Source organism: Stegostoma tigrinum, chromosome 1, assembly GCF_030684315.1.
Source record: "Stegostoma tigrinum isolate sSteTig4 chromosome 1, sSteTig4.hap1, whole genome shotgun sequence".
In the NCBI taxonomy this organism is placed as follows: domain Eukaryota; kingdom Metazoa; phylum Chordata; class Chondrichthyes; order Orectolobiformes; family Stegostomatidae; genus Stegostoma; species Stegostoma tigrinum.
Window position 1 is genome coordinate 1,351,400 of NC_081354.1, and position 17,036 is coordinate 1,368,435.

General features: G+C 38.9%; 1 protein-coding gene across 10 annotated transcripts in view; it reads left to right on the plus strand.

Annotated features, from left to right (window-relative positions):
- The window catches only part of LOC125451628 (sodium/hydrogen exchanger 9B2-like), a 180,186-nt gene that overhangs the window by 93,107 nt on the left and 70,043 nt on the right, over positions 1-17,036 (plus strand). For 8 of the 10 annotated variants that reach the window (XM_059646162.1, XM_059646264.1, XM_059646171.1 and 5 more), the window contains 4 exons: positions 3,969-4,065; positions 7,878-8,055; positions 11,205-11,375; positions 12,626-12,768. In XM_059646162.1, the coding sequence (XP_059502145.1) occupies positions 3,979-4,065; positions 7,878-8,055; positions 11,205-11,375; positions 12,626-12,768 (579 nt within the window). In that variant the 5' untranslated portion in view covers positions 3,969-3,978. Of the gene's footprint in view, positions 1-3,968; positions 4,066-7,877; positions 8,107-11,204; positions 11,376-12,625; positions 12,769-17,036 lie in introns of those variants that run through there. The other 2 variants (XM_059646348.1, XM_059646374.1) reach the window with 2 other exon arrangements.

The following is a 17,036-nucleotide window of genomic DNA, read 5'->3' on the forward strand; positions in this document are numbered from 1 at the left end:
AGGGGAAGCCCTAAATGAGTTTTTTTGCTTCAGTTTTCACTAACGAAAGGGACCTTGTTGTAAATGAGAACTTTGAGGAACAGGGAAACAGGCTTGAACAGATCAAGATTGAGGAAGCTGATGTGCTGGAAATTTTGGCAAACATTAAGATTGATAAGTCCCCAGGGCCAGACCAGATTTATCCTAGGTTGCTCCAGGAAGCGAGAAAGGAGGTTGCTAAGCCACTGGCGAAGATCTTTGCTTCCTCACTCTCCACGGGAGTCGTACCGGAAGATTGGAAGGAGGCAAATGTTGTTCCTCTTTTCAAGAAAGGGAATAGGGAAATCCCTGGAAATTACAGACTAGTCAGTCTTACGTCTGTGGTCAGCAAGGTTTTGGAAAGAATTCTGAGGGATAGGATTTATGACTATTTATAAAAGCATAGCATGATTAAAGGGAGTCAGCATGGCTTTGTGAGGGGCAGGTCATGCCTTACAAATCTTATTGAGTTCTTTGAGGAGGTTATGAGATAGGCTGATGAGGGTCGTGCAGTGGATGTGGTATACATGAACTTCAGCAAGGTTCCCCATGGCAGGCTCATTCATAAAGTCAGGAGGTATGGGATACAGGGTGATTTGGCTGTCTGGATTCAGAATTGGTTCGCTGACAGGAGGCAGAGAGTGGTTGTAGATGGTACGTATTCTGTCTGGAGGTTCGTGCTGACTGGTGTCCCACAGGGCTCTATTCTTGGGCCTCTGCTCTTTGTAGTTTTTATAAATGACTTGGGTGAGGAGGTTGAGGGGTGGGTTAGTATGTTTGCCGATGACACACAAGTTGGAGGTGCCGTTGATGGTATCGAGGGCTATTGCAGGCTTCAGCGAGACATTGACAGCATGCAGAGCTGTGCTGAGAAATGGCAGATGGAGTTCAACCTGGATAAATGCGAAGTGATGCATTTTGGAAGGTCGAACTTAAATGCTGAATAAAGGATTAAAGGCAGGATTCTCGGCAGTGTGGAGGAACAGCAGGATCTTGGTGTTCATGTGCATAGCTCCCTCAAAGTTGCTACACAAGTGGATAAGCTTGTTAAAAAAGCATATGGTGCTTTGGCTTTCATTAACAGGGGGATCGAGTTTAAGAGCCGCGAGGTTTTGCTGCAGCTCTACAAAACCCTGGTGAGACCACACTTAGAATATTGTGTCCAGTTCTGGTCGGCCTATAATAGGAAAGATGTGGAGGCTTTGGAGAGGGTGCAAAGGAGGTTTACCAGGATGCTGCCTGGACTTGTCTTACGAGGAGAGGTTGACTAAGCTTGGACTTTTCTCTCTGGAGAGAAGGAGGAAGAGAGGTGACCTGATCGAGGTGTACAAGGTAATGAGCGGCATGGATAGAGTCGATAGCCAGAGACTTTTCCGCAGGGCAGGATTGACTGCCACAAGGGGTCATAGTTTTAAGGTGTTAGGAGGAAGGTATAGAGGAGACGTCAGAGGGTTGTGAGCACATGGAATGCTTTTCCAGTGGTAGTCGTGGAAGCAGAGTCATTATTGACATTTAAGCGATAGCTGGACGTGCTCATGGACAGCAGTGAATTGAGGGGAATGTAGTTTAGGTTATTTTAATTTTGGATTAGGATTATTCCATGGCACAACATGGTGGGCCGAAGGGCCTGTATTGTGCTGTACTTTTCTATGTTCTGTGTTCTAAAGAGACCTTAAATAACCTAATTGTGAATATTTTCATGAATTAAAAAGCAATGCTTTACAATACTTTTAAATATCACAATTTTTTTTAAGCTCTATGAGAGAGTGAATGCCCAAGTAGCTTCACAGTCTGGAGGGAATGAAAGAAATGGGTGACTGCTGGGCAGTCCAAGAGCAACAGGCAAGTAGTGCGCGAGTCTCCTGATGTTCAACTCTCAAATCAGTTTTCCATTTTGGAAACTGATGAGAGCAACGGTTCCTGAAGAGAGTGCACTCAGGGCCATGTTTGTGGCTCTACAAGTCACTCAGCAGTTCAGAAAGGACGAAGGAGGAGCGATAGTCATAGGTAATTCATTAGTTGGGGAACAGACAGGCATTTCTGTGGAGGTAAACCTGAGGCAATTGAGAGTGATTGGCATAGAGGAAAATGGATGGACAAAAAAAAGAGAAAAGTCAATAATAATCAAGGTCAGGATAATGAAAAGTGGAAGTAATAAAAAAAAGGGGAAGAAGAGTCAAGCACAAAAACAAAGTTGCTGGTAAAGCTCAGCCGGTCTGGCAGCATCTGTGAAGGAGAAAACAGAGTTAAAGTTTCAGATCCGGTGACTCTTCCTCAGAACAGTCCAGAAGGAAGAAGAGTAACTGGGAATGGTGCACTGATAAGGTCAAGATTAATTGAGAGCAATTGCTGAGTAGGGCTGCCAAGGTAAAATAGTTGCCAGTGTGAGCTCTGACGTCAGAAAAGGTTTCTCTAGAAGGTTCAGGTGATGATGGGGTACAGTGTTAATGTGAAAGGGTGTCCTCCATTCAACTGCACAATGTATGAACTGGAGAATTGGATAGATAATAAAGTGTGAAGCTGGATGAACACAGCAGCCAAGCAGCATCTCAGGAGCGCAAAAGCTGACGTTTCGGGCCTAGACCCTTCATCAGAGAGGATAGATAGTTCTGTTTTGCATGTGAACAAAGGGAGTCTGCTGTTGAGTATATATGAATGGGTAGAGAGTTATGTGGGGTTCAGCTTTTGTGTGGTGTGTGTGTGAAAGTGTGAGAAAGGGATGTTGTGGGCAGTTGGATGAGGTACAGGTATCTGTGAATTGGATCTGTAGACAGTGACTTTGTGACAGGTTATGTGGAACGTGCATGGGATATGGCAATTGATAACTTGAAATATTTATAAGTAAGAATCAACTATTTCTTAATCTGAAGTGTAGTACAAAGTCTTACATTTAAAGGACAACAAATGTACATGATATTCTTATGTTCTTGTTAAAAGAAACTGTTGTGCTTACCTATTTTAATACTATTTTGTAAGTAAGCCTGCTAATTATTATTATCCAAACCTGAAATGCTGTGTGCAATTTTGCTTTCCATATCACATCAAAAGATTGGTAAATTGGCCAAATGGATGAGGAACTGAGACATTTGAGCCTATACTGTCTGGAGTTTAGAAAAGTGAGAGGTGAACTCATTGTAACATACAAGATTCTGAAGGGGCTTGACTGGGTAGATACTAAGATTTCATATGCTGACTGTGGAGTCAAAACACCAAGGCAGGGTCTCAGTGTAAAGGATGAATTCTTTAGGACTGGCATGCAGACTATTACTTCGCTTAAAGGGTTGCACATGTTAGAAATGTTCTATCTCAGAAGTTTGTGAATGCTCCACTACTGGGTAGGATTAGCATACTTTTAGTCTTGGAGAAGCAAGATATATAGAGAATGGGAAGAAAAGTGCTTTGATCAAGTTGAATGACAGAGCTGGTTCAACAGGCTATGTGATATACCCTTGCTCCTGCGACTTGTGTTCTCGTTTCACCCCTGACAGCTAGTGTGCCAGCTCATCTGCTTGGATGTTGTAATTTACTCTAGTATTATCTTATGTGCAAAAAGCACAGCTTAATTGTGACTCGTAACTGCATAGCATACTTACAGAAGCGAGGAAATCTTCTACATAATGTCAAATAAATCTTAATTGCTTGGGACGGATATGCTTGCTGACTACCCCTGTCAGGACTCTCATATCCCTTCAAACAGCTCTAAATTCATTCACTGCAAAAATTGCACTTTTCCATGTTTTTTCCCCCTCATAACAAAAATGAAAGGTGTTGGCTTAAGGCTAAAGAAGAGCCTATGTAAATTCAGGATATATGTGCACATTCACAAATAGAGGATAGCCTGCAAGTCAATGGCAGAAATTTCTATTTGGACTGACTTCTGATAGTAGTCCTGGAATGCTGCTGCTGTGGTAATTTGGTACCTGTTTCACATCCTTTTCTTCCTCTTCCAGTTTATTCAACATGGCAAACAAAAATATTGAACACCAAAATAATGCTACAAATGAAGAGAGAAACCAAGCAACTCTGAAAATAATGCCAGAATCTCGGGTATGTTCAAGTGGCTGTGCATATATAAAAATATTTGGCTGGAGGGAAAAATTGTTCAGTAATTTTGAAGTCTGTTCATGTCCTTTATGTTATTGGATATGTTTCATATAGTTTTAATTGTCTTAAAATTCCTTTAAACGTATGCTTGGTGACCAGCAATTAACTTAGTTCTGCCTCTAAAAATAGTGAGCCTCAGGTGCAATAGTTGATTTGGAAGGAACAGTTTATTTAAGGCAGAAATGAAAAGTTATCTGAGGTAGATATGAATTGGAGTCAAGGGTAGTCTCTGACCAAACATGAACTCTTCGAATAATGGGGCAGACTTGAAGGGCCAAGTGGCCTCCTGCTCCTTGTTTGTATGCATGTTTGAATTTTAAAAGTGGATGTTGACTGCGTTTGGGGAATTGCCCTGAAAAATGAACCAGTAAATGTCACCTAATTTGTTAAATTAGAATGAGCACAGTGCGTGTGCACATTCTTTCTGTTTGCAAAGAACAGGGCCCTGTGTATTAATATATGTAGCTTGCAGTACCTTCAAGTGTGCCACATAGTGTGTCCAACCGATACCCTAAGTTGATTGTCAACGTAATTCTCTGCTCACTGTCCAGCAAATTATGTCCAATTGCAGAATCACACTTAATGTTGGACACTGTCCTGAGAAATATCAGTCACCTTGCCTGGTTTGAAATCTGAACAAAGCCTGACAGTTAACTATCAATCATTGTCAACTGTCCTCTCCATGACCGTACCTTTGATAATCAGTGCCCACTTGCCAACCAATCAACACTTTGCTCTCATAAAATATGAAGGGTTGCTTTTTGCAGCAATACTGAAGTACTGCACTACCAGATGACTATTTAAATCATTTTTTCTATTTTACTGGTATGAAGTGTCCTGGTAATTACAGTAACTGGTTTAAATATTGTTTTGGAGCCCATTGCTGGACATCTGTTCACCAAATAGATAAATTATCCTCACCTTCATCTCTTCAAGTTTTAATGTGCTTCCTAACAATATATGCCTGCTAAACAGGTAGAACCAAACTCACTCAATTCATAGTTCTTTAAAGGAATCATGTAGCTCAAAATGTTAATTCTGCTTCTTTTTTCACAAGTGCTGAGTTTTGCATAGAACATAGAACAATACAGCGCAGAACAGGCCCTTCGGCCCTCGATGTTGCGCCGACCTGTTACCTAATCCTAAGCCCCTCCCCCTACACTATCCCATCATTATCCATATGCTTATCCAAGGACTGTTTAAATGCCCCTAATGTAGCTGAGTTAACTACATTGGCAGGCAGGGCGTTCCACGCCCTTACCACTCTGAGTAAAGAACCTGCCTCTGACATCTGTCTGAAATCTGTCATTCCTCAATTTGTAGCTATGCCCCTTTGTACAAGCTGAAGTCATCATCCTCTGAAAAAGACTCTCACTATCCATCCTGTCTAATCCTCTGATCATCTTGTATGTCTCTATTAAATTCTCTCTTTGCCTCTTTCTCTCCAATGAGAACAGAGCCAAGTCCCTCAGCCTTTCTTCATAGGGTCTGCGCACCAGACCAGGCAACATCCTGGTAAATCTCCTCTGCACCTTTTGCAATGCTTCCACATCCTTCCTGTAATGGGGTGACCAGAACTGCACGCAATAACACTATTTTTATATCATTCCATTGCCCAAACTCCCAATGCACCCTAGACCTTACAAACTAGCAACACAAACAGGCGTTGCATAGCAAAGCAGGCTTTCTCTTAAGCTGATGATTATTGGATTTATGAATGAAACAGTTGTCAATAACCACATTAAGTGCCCTTTCTGTACAACTGTATATGAAACTTTTTCAGCTACTGATCCAATAAGCTTCACAGTACTAAATTAACTTCACAAAGGCATCTAAAACTGCAATTTATTTTTTCAGAAAAGCTGATTAGTTCTGTTTCTAACAGAAACAATACAATATTCTAAAGAATTTTATATCTGCATAGCATCAACGCATAAGGGTTAGACCCTGAAAATGTATTATGCCTTGTTATGCATTTAAGGCAATTGAATGTTGGAGTGCTGTGCATTCTGAGTTATTTTACCACAAAATACTGGAACCTGCTCATTGTCAAAAAAGTACCTATTTGTACTAGAAACCTAATTTTGCTAAGTATGTTAATGTTATTTATTAACAATATACATTGTTCACAATTATCAGAATATAATTTACTGTTGTCACTAGTCCACCATTATCAGAAATCAGTATTTGTGTATATTTTCAGTGATCTCTAGGGCACCTTTCTAAGTACAAGATCACTGTTCCTTCTTATTATTTTTTCATCCTTTTTGGTTGTAGATCATTTTTTAAAAAACTCAAAAATATTAAATCACTGACACATTTCCTTGTATACATGAACTGAGTGCTAAAGATAAGCTGTTTATAGGTTACTTATTTTTGCAGGTTTTTAGCTCAACATATCTAATGTCATTCTATTTGACCTGCAAGATGTGACGAATTCAAAATTGAATGTGATGAACTTCACTCACATCTGATTTTTCTGCATAAACGTACCTGCCAATTTCAAATACAGTAACAAATGTGCATGATTTATGTTTTATGCAGACCAGATTTTCATGTGCTAATGCTGTCTTGCAACCTAGCCTGGCCTACATGCACAGCTTTCTTATATTAAATTCAGTGAAAGGGCTGATGCTTTATGTCTAGAACCTTTTCAGTTTTGATTTGCTCTTTGAACTGGTCATTGTACATATACAAGATCAAATCGCCATAGTACATCTGATTGCATTGGGATCAACAAATCCACTTTTAAGTAGTTTATATTAACAGAAATATTGATAAATACATGCTGTTAAATGTAAAATGTATAAACTGAAGAGGGATCTGAGGGAACAGCATATAGAATGATGGACAACATAATTCTTGCACAAAAACTGGAAAAACTCAGCAAGTCTGGCAGCATCAATGAAGAAAAAAAAATCAGAGTTAACGTTTTGGGCCCGGTGACCCTTTATCAGAACCATGTTCCTGATTTACAGCATCCGTGGTTCTTTCGGTTTTTAACATAATTCATACAATGGGAAAAGACCATTTGGTGCTCCTAGCCCTCTACAGAACCACAATGCTTTTGTCATTTGAATTGCGTTGCAGTTTCTTTTAACTTGCGTTGGATAGTAATGAAATAAGGTAAAATTCCAAGAAAACAAAATTCTGAGCTTCATCCAGATAAACAGCAATGTTCCAAGATTCTTAACAGTCCATAAATCAATTGACAATACCTGAATTTTATCTCTGACCTTCAACCCTATTTCAAGCCAGGTAACCACCTTACTCAGTGTTGAGCGTTCATCGATTTAGAAGTAATCTTGAAAAAGGTAATTTCTGCACATTGATCAGTTTTTGCATGAATAAAAACATGTTTCATGGCAACTTTATCCTTGTGTAAAAGCAAAATACTGCAGATACTGGAGCACTGAAACAAACACAAACAATGCTGCAAAATCAGCAAGTCCAGCAGCATCTGTGGGGAGAGAAAGAGTTAATCGTTCAAATTTTGCAGACTCTTCTTCTGAACTTAAAGGCATTGGAATTTTTTAAAATATATGCCTTTGATTGAGGCAGAGGCCCAATACAAAAGACAAAGGGGTTCTTAATGGTGGAGAAAGAGAAAATTGTTATAATGTCTGTAATTATTGACTGTGAAATTTGGAATATGGAAACTGCAATCCCATTACTTATAATAAATAATCTCTCAAGGTTTTCCTTACCAAAGGAAATGTCTAATGAATATATTGTATCTTGTTTTCCTGTTCCAGGATGTTGTTGAGAAAATGAGTTCTACAGACCATTCAGATGCACCAATGGAAGTAGATGAAACAACCCTTTTGAATAAAAGCAGCCATAGCGAGGAGCCTAAATCTCAGCATCATGGCAGACTGTGGCGAATTTTTGCATGCCCACCTCAGGGAATCATTGCTAGTGTCCTAACAAAGGGTTAGATCACAGCATGCATTTGAAAATTAATTATCTTAACAATAGAAGCAGGTTAATACTAATCTGTGAGAATACATATTTATATGCCAACGAGAGGCCTCATAACCTTTGCTATGCTGCATAATTCTTTCAATCTTAGTCTCATTTTGGTATAGCCACTACGCTTTCCTTCAATATAAGATAAGAGTGTGGAGCTGGATGAACACAACAGGCTAAGCAGCATCTGAGGAGCACAAAGGCTGACGTTTTGGGCCTAAACCCTTCATCAGAAAAGGGGGATAGGGAGAGGGTTCTGAAATAAATAGGGAGAGACGGGGAGGCAGATCAAAGGTGGATTGAGCAGTTTCAAGGCCAAAGAGATTGCAAGAGAGTTGCAGTAAGAATCTGAGATTGCGCTCCTAAGATGCTGCTTGGCCTGCTGTGTTCATCCAGCCCCACACTTTTTTATCTCAGATCCTCCAGCATCTGCAGTTCCCATTATCTCTGGTACAATTTTAACCTCACTGCGAAGCCTCTTCCAGGGATGCCTAACCTGAAGAAGTTACCCCCCTCCCTCCAAATAAACCTCAGGGGATCTCTCTCCCACTGCAGTTCTCTTCTAATCTCTTCGGCCTTGAAACTGCTCACTCCACCTTTGATCCCCCTCTCCCTCTCTCCCTATTTATTTCAGAACCCTTTCCCCTTCCCCTTTTCTGATGAAGGGCCTAGGGCCGAAACGTCAGCTTTTGTGCTCCTAAGATGCTGCTTGGCTTGCTGTGTTCATCCAGCTCCACACTTTGTTATCTTGGATTCTTCAGCATCTGCAGTTCCCATTATCTCTGATACACTTGCCTTCAACTTTTTTTGTTGCATTTTAGATCAGCAAACTGTTGTTTAGTGCTGACCAAATTACACTTAGAATTGTGTGCTAGAACCTTAGAAGGATAGAAAATAGAGACAGAATCTTACACAATTCCCATGTATGAGCTTGTTTGAATTCTTAGAGATTGATTAATTTTGCTTCTTCAAGGATAAGGGCATTTAGCAAATTCTCAAAGGGTTCATGAGTTGCTGACAGCCTCACTAAAGCCTTCTGAGAGTGTACTGAGTGAATTTGCACGGTAAACCTATCCAAGAACTCTCCTAGAGGCATACCCATAGAGTCGGTAGAGCCATTCAATGAGATCATGGTCATCCTCAGTAGATTTTCCAGTTTTTTCCCCATAACCCTTGATTTCCTTACTGATTAAACATCTATCTCAGCCTTGAATATACCTAACAACCCACCTTTGATAGCTCATTCTAGTAAAGAATTCCACAGATTTACTATCCTCTAAGAGAAGAAATTCCTCTTCATCTCTTCTCTTAAATCGGTAACCTCTTCCTCAGAATTTGCCCAATGGTTCTAGACTTTAAAAAGTGGAAGCATTCTCTCACACTTATCCCATCAAGCCCCCTTAAAATCTTAGTTTTCAACAAGGCCTCTTCACATGCTTCTAAACTTAAGTGAGATCCAATCTACTCAACTTCTCATAAGAAAGCATCTCCGTACCTGGAGTCAATCTAGTGAATCTTTTCTGGCCACCTCAAATGCCAGTATATCTTTCCTTAAATACGTGGACCAAAACTATTCTAGGGACAGTATATAACTTCCAGAAGGCTCAGTTGGTGACAGCATATTAGCAGGTTAATGTTAACAGTACAGGTTTGCACCCCACACTGGCTGAGGTTGTTTTTAAGAGGTGATAGGAACTGCAGATGCTGGAGAATCCGGGATAACAAGATGTAGAGCTGGTTGAACACAGCAGGCCAAGCAAGAAACATCTAACGAAGGGTCTAGGCCTGAAACATCAGCCTTCCTGCTTCTATGATGCTGCTTGGCCTGCTGTGTTCAACCCAGCTCTACACATCTGAGGTTGTTTTTAAGATTTGTCTCTTTTTGATATTATGCCATATAATATTCCTCTCTTTTATTTTTCCTGTCAAAGTGCATAACCTCACATTTTCCCATATTATATTTTATCTACCAAAATTTTTGTCTACTCACTTAATCTGTCTATATCCCCCTGCAGACTCTGTGTCGTCCTCATCACTTGCCTTCCCAACTGGTTTGTATCATCCCTAAACAGTACATTCATTTTCCTCATCCAAGTTATTAATATATATTACAAATTATTGTGGTTCCAGCACTGATCGCTAAAGCATTCCACTAGTTACAGATTGCCATTTGGAAAATATCCCCCTTATTCGAACTGTTTTTTGTTTTATCTAGCCGATCCTTCACCCATGCTAACATACTACCTTCAACACAATTGGCTGTTGTCTTATGAAGTCTTAAGAACCAGGCTGATTCCTGGAATGGCAGGACTGATGTGAGAAGAGCGAGTGGATCAGTTCGTAGTATATTCGTTGGAGTTTAGAAGAAATGGGGTTGGGAGGCATGGTGAATCTCATGACGTCTTTTAAAATTCGAGCAGGACTGGACAAAGTAAACACAGGAAGGATGTTCCCAATGACCAGGGAGTGCAGAACTAGGCGTCACACTCTAAAGATTTAGGGTAGGCCATTTAGGACGGTGATGAGAAAAAATGTTTTCACTTAGAGTGGTGAGAGTAGAATTATCAGCTACAGAAAGCGGTCGAGGCTTTCAAGAAGGATTAGATATAGTTACTAGGGCTAAAGGAATAAAAGGGCATGGGTAAAAGCTGGAACAGGGGACTGATTTGGATGATCAACCATGATCATATTGAATGGTGGGGCAGGCTGTAATGACTGAATGACCTGGTTACTTCTGTTCCTATTTTCCTATTTTCTGCGTTTCTAACATGTGATACTTTATCAAACACCTTCTAAAAATCCAAATATATTACATCCCCAGCTTTCTCTTTGTCTATCCTGCGTGTTAATCTCCTCAAAGGATTCTAAGAAATTTATCAGGCATGTTTTCCTCATCGTGAATCCATGCTGACACTGCTTGATCACATGTATTTCTGAATGCTTTGCTATTTACATCCTTTATAATAGATTCTAACATTTTCTCAATGATAGATGTTAAGCTGGTCTAGGAATTGGATAAAAGGGGAAAAAAAACCTTCTGTTTAGTGTTTGTTGATGGATACAAAGAGTAACTTCAGATCCTTGTATTTATCAGTTTTTACCTTGTTTTCCAGTAATCATGGTGATCCTTCTGTGGGCAGTCGTCTGGTCAATTACAGGTCCAGAGTGCCTTCCCGGTGGTAATTTGTTTGGAAATCTGATTCTGTTCGTATGTGCAGTTCTGGGAGGGAAGATTGTTGGAATGATCAAATTTCCTAATTTACCTCCATTACCTGGTCTTCTAGGTAAGAAAATGGAAGACAATGGTGCAAATATTAATGTTGTGTGACTATATTGAAGTATAGTAAGTAAAAGGTTTGTTTTTAACTAGTATTTATCATTTTCTGAAGTGATTTAAACCGATGGACCAAATTGAACGTGTAATAACTTTGTAGTTGGCAAAAACAGAAGCTAATTTTTAATCAGAGATAGCAAGAACTGCAGATGCTGGAGTCAGAGACAATATGGTGTGGGCTGGAGGAACACAGCAGGTCAGGCAGCCCGAGAGGAGCAGGGAAGTTGATGTTTTGGGTCAGGACACTTCTTCAGAAATGGGTTCCAAACCAAAACATCCAACTTTCCTGCTTCTCTTATGCTGCCTGACCTGCTGTGTTCCTCCAGCCCCACAGCTAATTTTCAGTGTTGACCCATTAGTAGGAAATTAATAAATTAAGGTATTGTATAGTGAAGAAATGTTGGCCCACACAAGGAACTTCCAGCTGTCACTCAAATATTGATAAAAAGTTTTGACATCCGTCAAGCAGATAAGTAAGTCCTTACTTGAGGGACTGTTGTAACGTTAAAGCGCCATCTTTCAAATGTAATATTAAACTACTTTTTAACTAAGGTGAATATAAAAGATTTCATTTAACTGTTTTGAAGAAGAGTGGAGCATTCTCTTCAGTATTCTTGACTACTCCACTTCGTCTGTTACAACAGTAATAATTAACTGTAAAGTGCTTTAGGATGTCTTAAAATAGCTAAATATGCTCTATAAATTCAAGACATTTTATCTTGACATTGCAGAGCAATTTCCATGACACTAACTTGTACATGTTGACTCTATATTAATTTTTGTTATGTACTTTTTGTATATGTACTTTTGTATTTATTTAATTATTATTGGAATATTTTTATCCATCTTTAACCAGAATAAAAAAAGCTGTCCAGCTGTTGATAAAAATATCATCATAAAATTTTTAAAATATTTATGTGTTATTATTATTGCACAACTTCAATTCTTTTATGTGGTTTCAAAGCATTCATCCGAGTCGTGGTGGTACTTAGAACATTGGGAGGAATTTCTTATTTGAAACTAACGGGTTTCAGTTTTATATTTCATTTAGCTGGCCAATTTATACACACTTTTGATGGTCATTTTTTTTCCTAATCATTGAGCTTATGTGAAATGTTTAACTTTTAATGGTGCATTTGTACTTAATTTATTCAGTAGTAGTTTAATCTGTAATATATTTTCTTTGTATTTGCATATTAGGAATGCTTCTTGCTGGCTTCGTTCTCCGAAATATTCCTGTTGTCAGTGATGCAATTTACATTGACTACAAGTGGTCATCATCCTTGAGAAGTATAGCACTTGCAATTATTCTGACCCGAGCAGGACTTGGGCTGGATGCAAAGGTACAAACTATATTGTGCACCTTGATTTGTTTGTTTAAAATTACATATTGACATTCAAGTTCATCACAGTTCATTTAGCTTTTATTGTTTCATGGACTAAATTATGCGGTAGTCAATATATAGGCTGTAGGTTTGATCCTTGATCTGTACTAAATTAGATGATCTAATACAGAGTAATCTTGGCATTGCTTGTCAGGGAAGAGGTAAATACAAGACTAGGACTTAAATAAATGAGCTGATTTAGGTGCGTTTAATCATTGCATAGTCTAATTACGCCTTGGGCTCACATGTGAAGGGCAGCCCTTTTGGACAAGTTTAACCTTCTGTTTTCATGATGCTGACAGACCTTGATATACTCCTAATTCCCTTGTCCAAATCCTCTCATTAGATTGGGTACCTAAGTGCACTCAGTATTGATGCATGGAGTGAACCATTTCTAGCCCTTTGGCAGTCCAAGCGACAGACATTAATTGTGTCTCATGTTTGAATTGACCCGGGTGTTTAGTAATAGACTCTTGTAAATTACCTTATTACATGCAATTTACAAATTATCTGATGGATTTTATCGATCTACTCAATTCAATTATTTCTTCAAAAATTTCCATTAGATTTGTTAGACATAACGCCTTCAATAAATACATGCTGGTCTTTATTATCCAAGTGTTCAATTTAGATTAGCTGCCATGTAGTTGTTCATATGATCCTATGATCCTTTCTTGAACAGTAATGTTATACTGACTTTGCTCCAAAATCAATGTATCTAATGGAGTAGTGATAATGTTACTGGACTAATTCCAAAACTAAAGTTTTTCTGAAAAATGATGGTTTTTAAGTCTATATGCAGTGGATTGACTCACAATGCCCGTAGGGAGGGAGCTCCAGGATTTTGACCCCATGACAATGAAAGAGGAGTGATATGTTTCCTAGTCAGGACGGTGAGTGGGGCCTTGCAGGTCATGGTGTTCCCATGTATCTGCTGCCCTTATCCTTTTACATAGCAGTGGTCATGGGTTTGGAAAGTACAGTGAAAGGATATTTGAATTTTTGCAGTGCATTGCATAGATATTGCACACGACTGCTTCTGAACATCAGTGGTGGAGGGAGTGGATGCTTGTGGATTTGGTACCAATCAAACAGGTTTCTTTTTCCTGGATGATATCAAGTTTCTTAAGTGTTATAGAGTCATACAGTCAAGCAACATGGAAACAGCCCTTTGATCCAATTCATCCATGCTGTACAAGCTTCTCAAACTAAACTAATTCCGTTTATCTGCACTTGGACCATCGGCCTCTAAACCTTTCCTATTCATGAACCTATTCAAATGCCTTTTAAATGTTATAACTGCTCCTGTGTCGACCATTTCCTCAGCAAGTTCATTCCACATAATGAACCACCCTCTGTGTGAAAAAAAATGCCCCTCAGGTCTCTTTTAACCTGTAACCTTGAAAATAAGCTGTCTAGTTCTGAACTCCCCCATCCTAGCAAAAAGACCTTTGCTATTCAACTTATCAATACCCCTGATGAAGTAAGAACAAGAATAGACCATTTCAACACCTGCTTCGCCATTCAAAAAAGTCTTGCTGATCCATCTCAAATCCATTTTCTCCACTGTTTCCATATCCCTTGATGTCTGTGATATCTGGAAACTATCAATCTCTGTCTTGATGTTTTAACAACTGAGTCTCTGTTGGCCCATGGGGTAAGGAATTCCAAAAATGTGTCACACTCTGAGTAAAATAAATTTCTCCTCATTTTGATCCTCAATGGCCTACCTTTTATTCTGATTCTAGACCAGCCCTCATCCTCTTGCATCTCTACGCTGACTAACCTTGTGAGAACTTGGTATATTGCAATGAGATCACTTTTCATGCTTCTGAAATTTTAGAGTACAGGCTTAATCTACTTGATGTCTTTGTTGGACAGTTCTGCCAATGTGGTTAAATATCATTGCAGTCCTTGTATTCCTGCAATCCCATATATATCCTTCATTGGGTAGGAGAACAAAACTGTACTTCAGGTGCAGTCTCACCAAGGTTCTATATAATTGTAGTAAAACATCTTTACGCTGTATGCAAATCCTCTTGCAGTAACAACCAACATAACATTTGCCTTCCTAATTGCTTCCTGCATCAGCATGTTAGTTTTCAGTGATTCATGAACAAAGACTATCCAGGTCCCTTTGGACACTCAACAATTTCTAATCTCTCACCATTTTAGAAACACCCTGCATTTCTGTTTTCCTATCAAAGTGTATAACATCACATCTTTCCACATTATGTTCCATTTGCAATGTCTTTGCCCACTCAGGTTGTCTGTCTAAATACCGCTGAAGTCTCTTTGCATCTTGCTCACAAAAACATTACCAATTAATTTTGTCATTGGCTATCATGATGATATTACATTAAGTTTCCATATCCATATCATTGCTGTAGGTTGTGAATTGATGGGGTCCAAGCAGTGATTCTTGTGACACCCCACTAGGGGACAGCTAGCCAACCTGAGAAAAGCGCATTTATTTCTACTCTGGTTTCTGTCCATTAACTAATTCTCAACCCAAACTGCCATAAAATCCTGCAACCCATGTATTTTAATTATTTTACTAAGCTGTGTGAGATCTTATCAAGAGTTCTGAAAATATGAATAGACCACCCACTGGTCCCTCTCATCTATGCTGTTCATTGCATTGTCAGAAAAGTCCAATAGATTTGTCAAACATAATTTCCCTTTCAATCAAAAACACATAGATTCTGTCCAAACTATTTTCTCACTGTCCAAACTATTTTCTCACTGTCCAGTTGTCACATCCTTTGTAATAGATTCTTGCATTTTCTTTGCTATTACTATTGAGCTAAAGTCTGTAGATCCTAGTTTTCTTCCTCTCTCCTTTCTTGAAACGTGGTATTAAATTTGCAGCCTTCTAATTTGCAGAAACCATTCCAGGATCTGTAGACTTACCAATGCATCCATTATGCCCACAGATACTTCTTTCAGCACTCTGAGATGAAGGCCATTAGATCCAGATGATTTACTAACTTGTGGTCCCATTACCTTTCCTAGTACGACCCACAGATTCGAAGATGTTTACGGTACAAAAGGAGAATATTTGTTCCACAATATTTGATACTAATCCCATTTAGTTCCTAATTTTTGTTAATCCCTTGCTTCTCTAGTACTTCTGAAGTTTTTGTAATTTATTTTCCACCGTAAAGACAGACACAATGTATTTTAGTTTCCCTGCCGTTTCTGTATCTCACATTTATAAATTACCCTGTCTCTGTATATGATTTGTCTTTGCTATTTACTTTTTTGTAGATATTGTCTAATCAGTCTGTTCAGAGATATGATTACACAGCTCTGGAGAAGATAGGACTTGAACCTGGACCTCCTGATCCAGAGATGGGGGCATTACCACTGCACCACAAGAATCCTCTAAATCCTCCTTCCTTTTGGTGTACTAGGGAAACTTTTATGGCGTGTTTTTATGTTTGTTTCTTGCTATGTTTCCTTTCATATTGTGTTTTCCATTTCTTCATTAGCTCCTTGATCCTCCTTTCCTGAATTCTGAAATGCTCCCAATCCTCAACTACTCTCTGGCAAATTTATAGGCCTCTTTCTTGCATCTAATGCAATTTTTAACCTATCCTGTTAGACGTTTGGATCCAAAGGACACAAAGTTATAAACCATGTCTTCTATCCTATTGTGCTAGCTTTCCCTATCCATGTTGAACCTTTGAATAAAATATTAGATATAATTAAATGAAATAATAGTTTTTGCCTTAATGGTGGAAGGCATGTTACATTAACAGAAATAGAAGGTAACAAAAACCAACGGACTAAAAAGGTGTAATTTGTGTATTGGTAATTAATATCATCAAAAGGGAAAATCTTTGGGAAGAACTTTTAGGATGAAAATCCAATGAATCCCCAGGATCTGAATGGCTTACGTTCAAAGCTTCTAAAAACGTAGCTGCAGAGATAGTAGATGCACGAGTTGTAATTTTCCAACAGGTTGAAACTTAGTAAATTTGACTGTGCTATTCCAAAAAGGAGGAAGTCAGAAAACAGCTGCAGGCCAATTGATGTGATGTCAGTTAGCATCGAATTTCGAGCATCTCTTAATCGGGAAGCCTTCTGATTTTCTAAACATACATGTTTTAACAAAACAGAATCCTGTTTGACATATTTGAGATTTTTTTATAGTAGGGCAGGTAAAGGGAGGGAAAAAAAGAAGTGAGTGTAATATAGAGATAACAAGGTGTGGAGCTGAA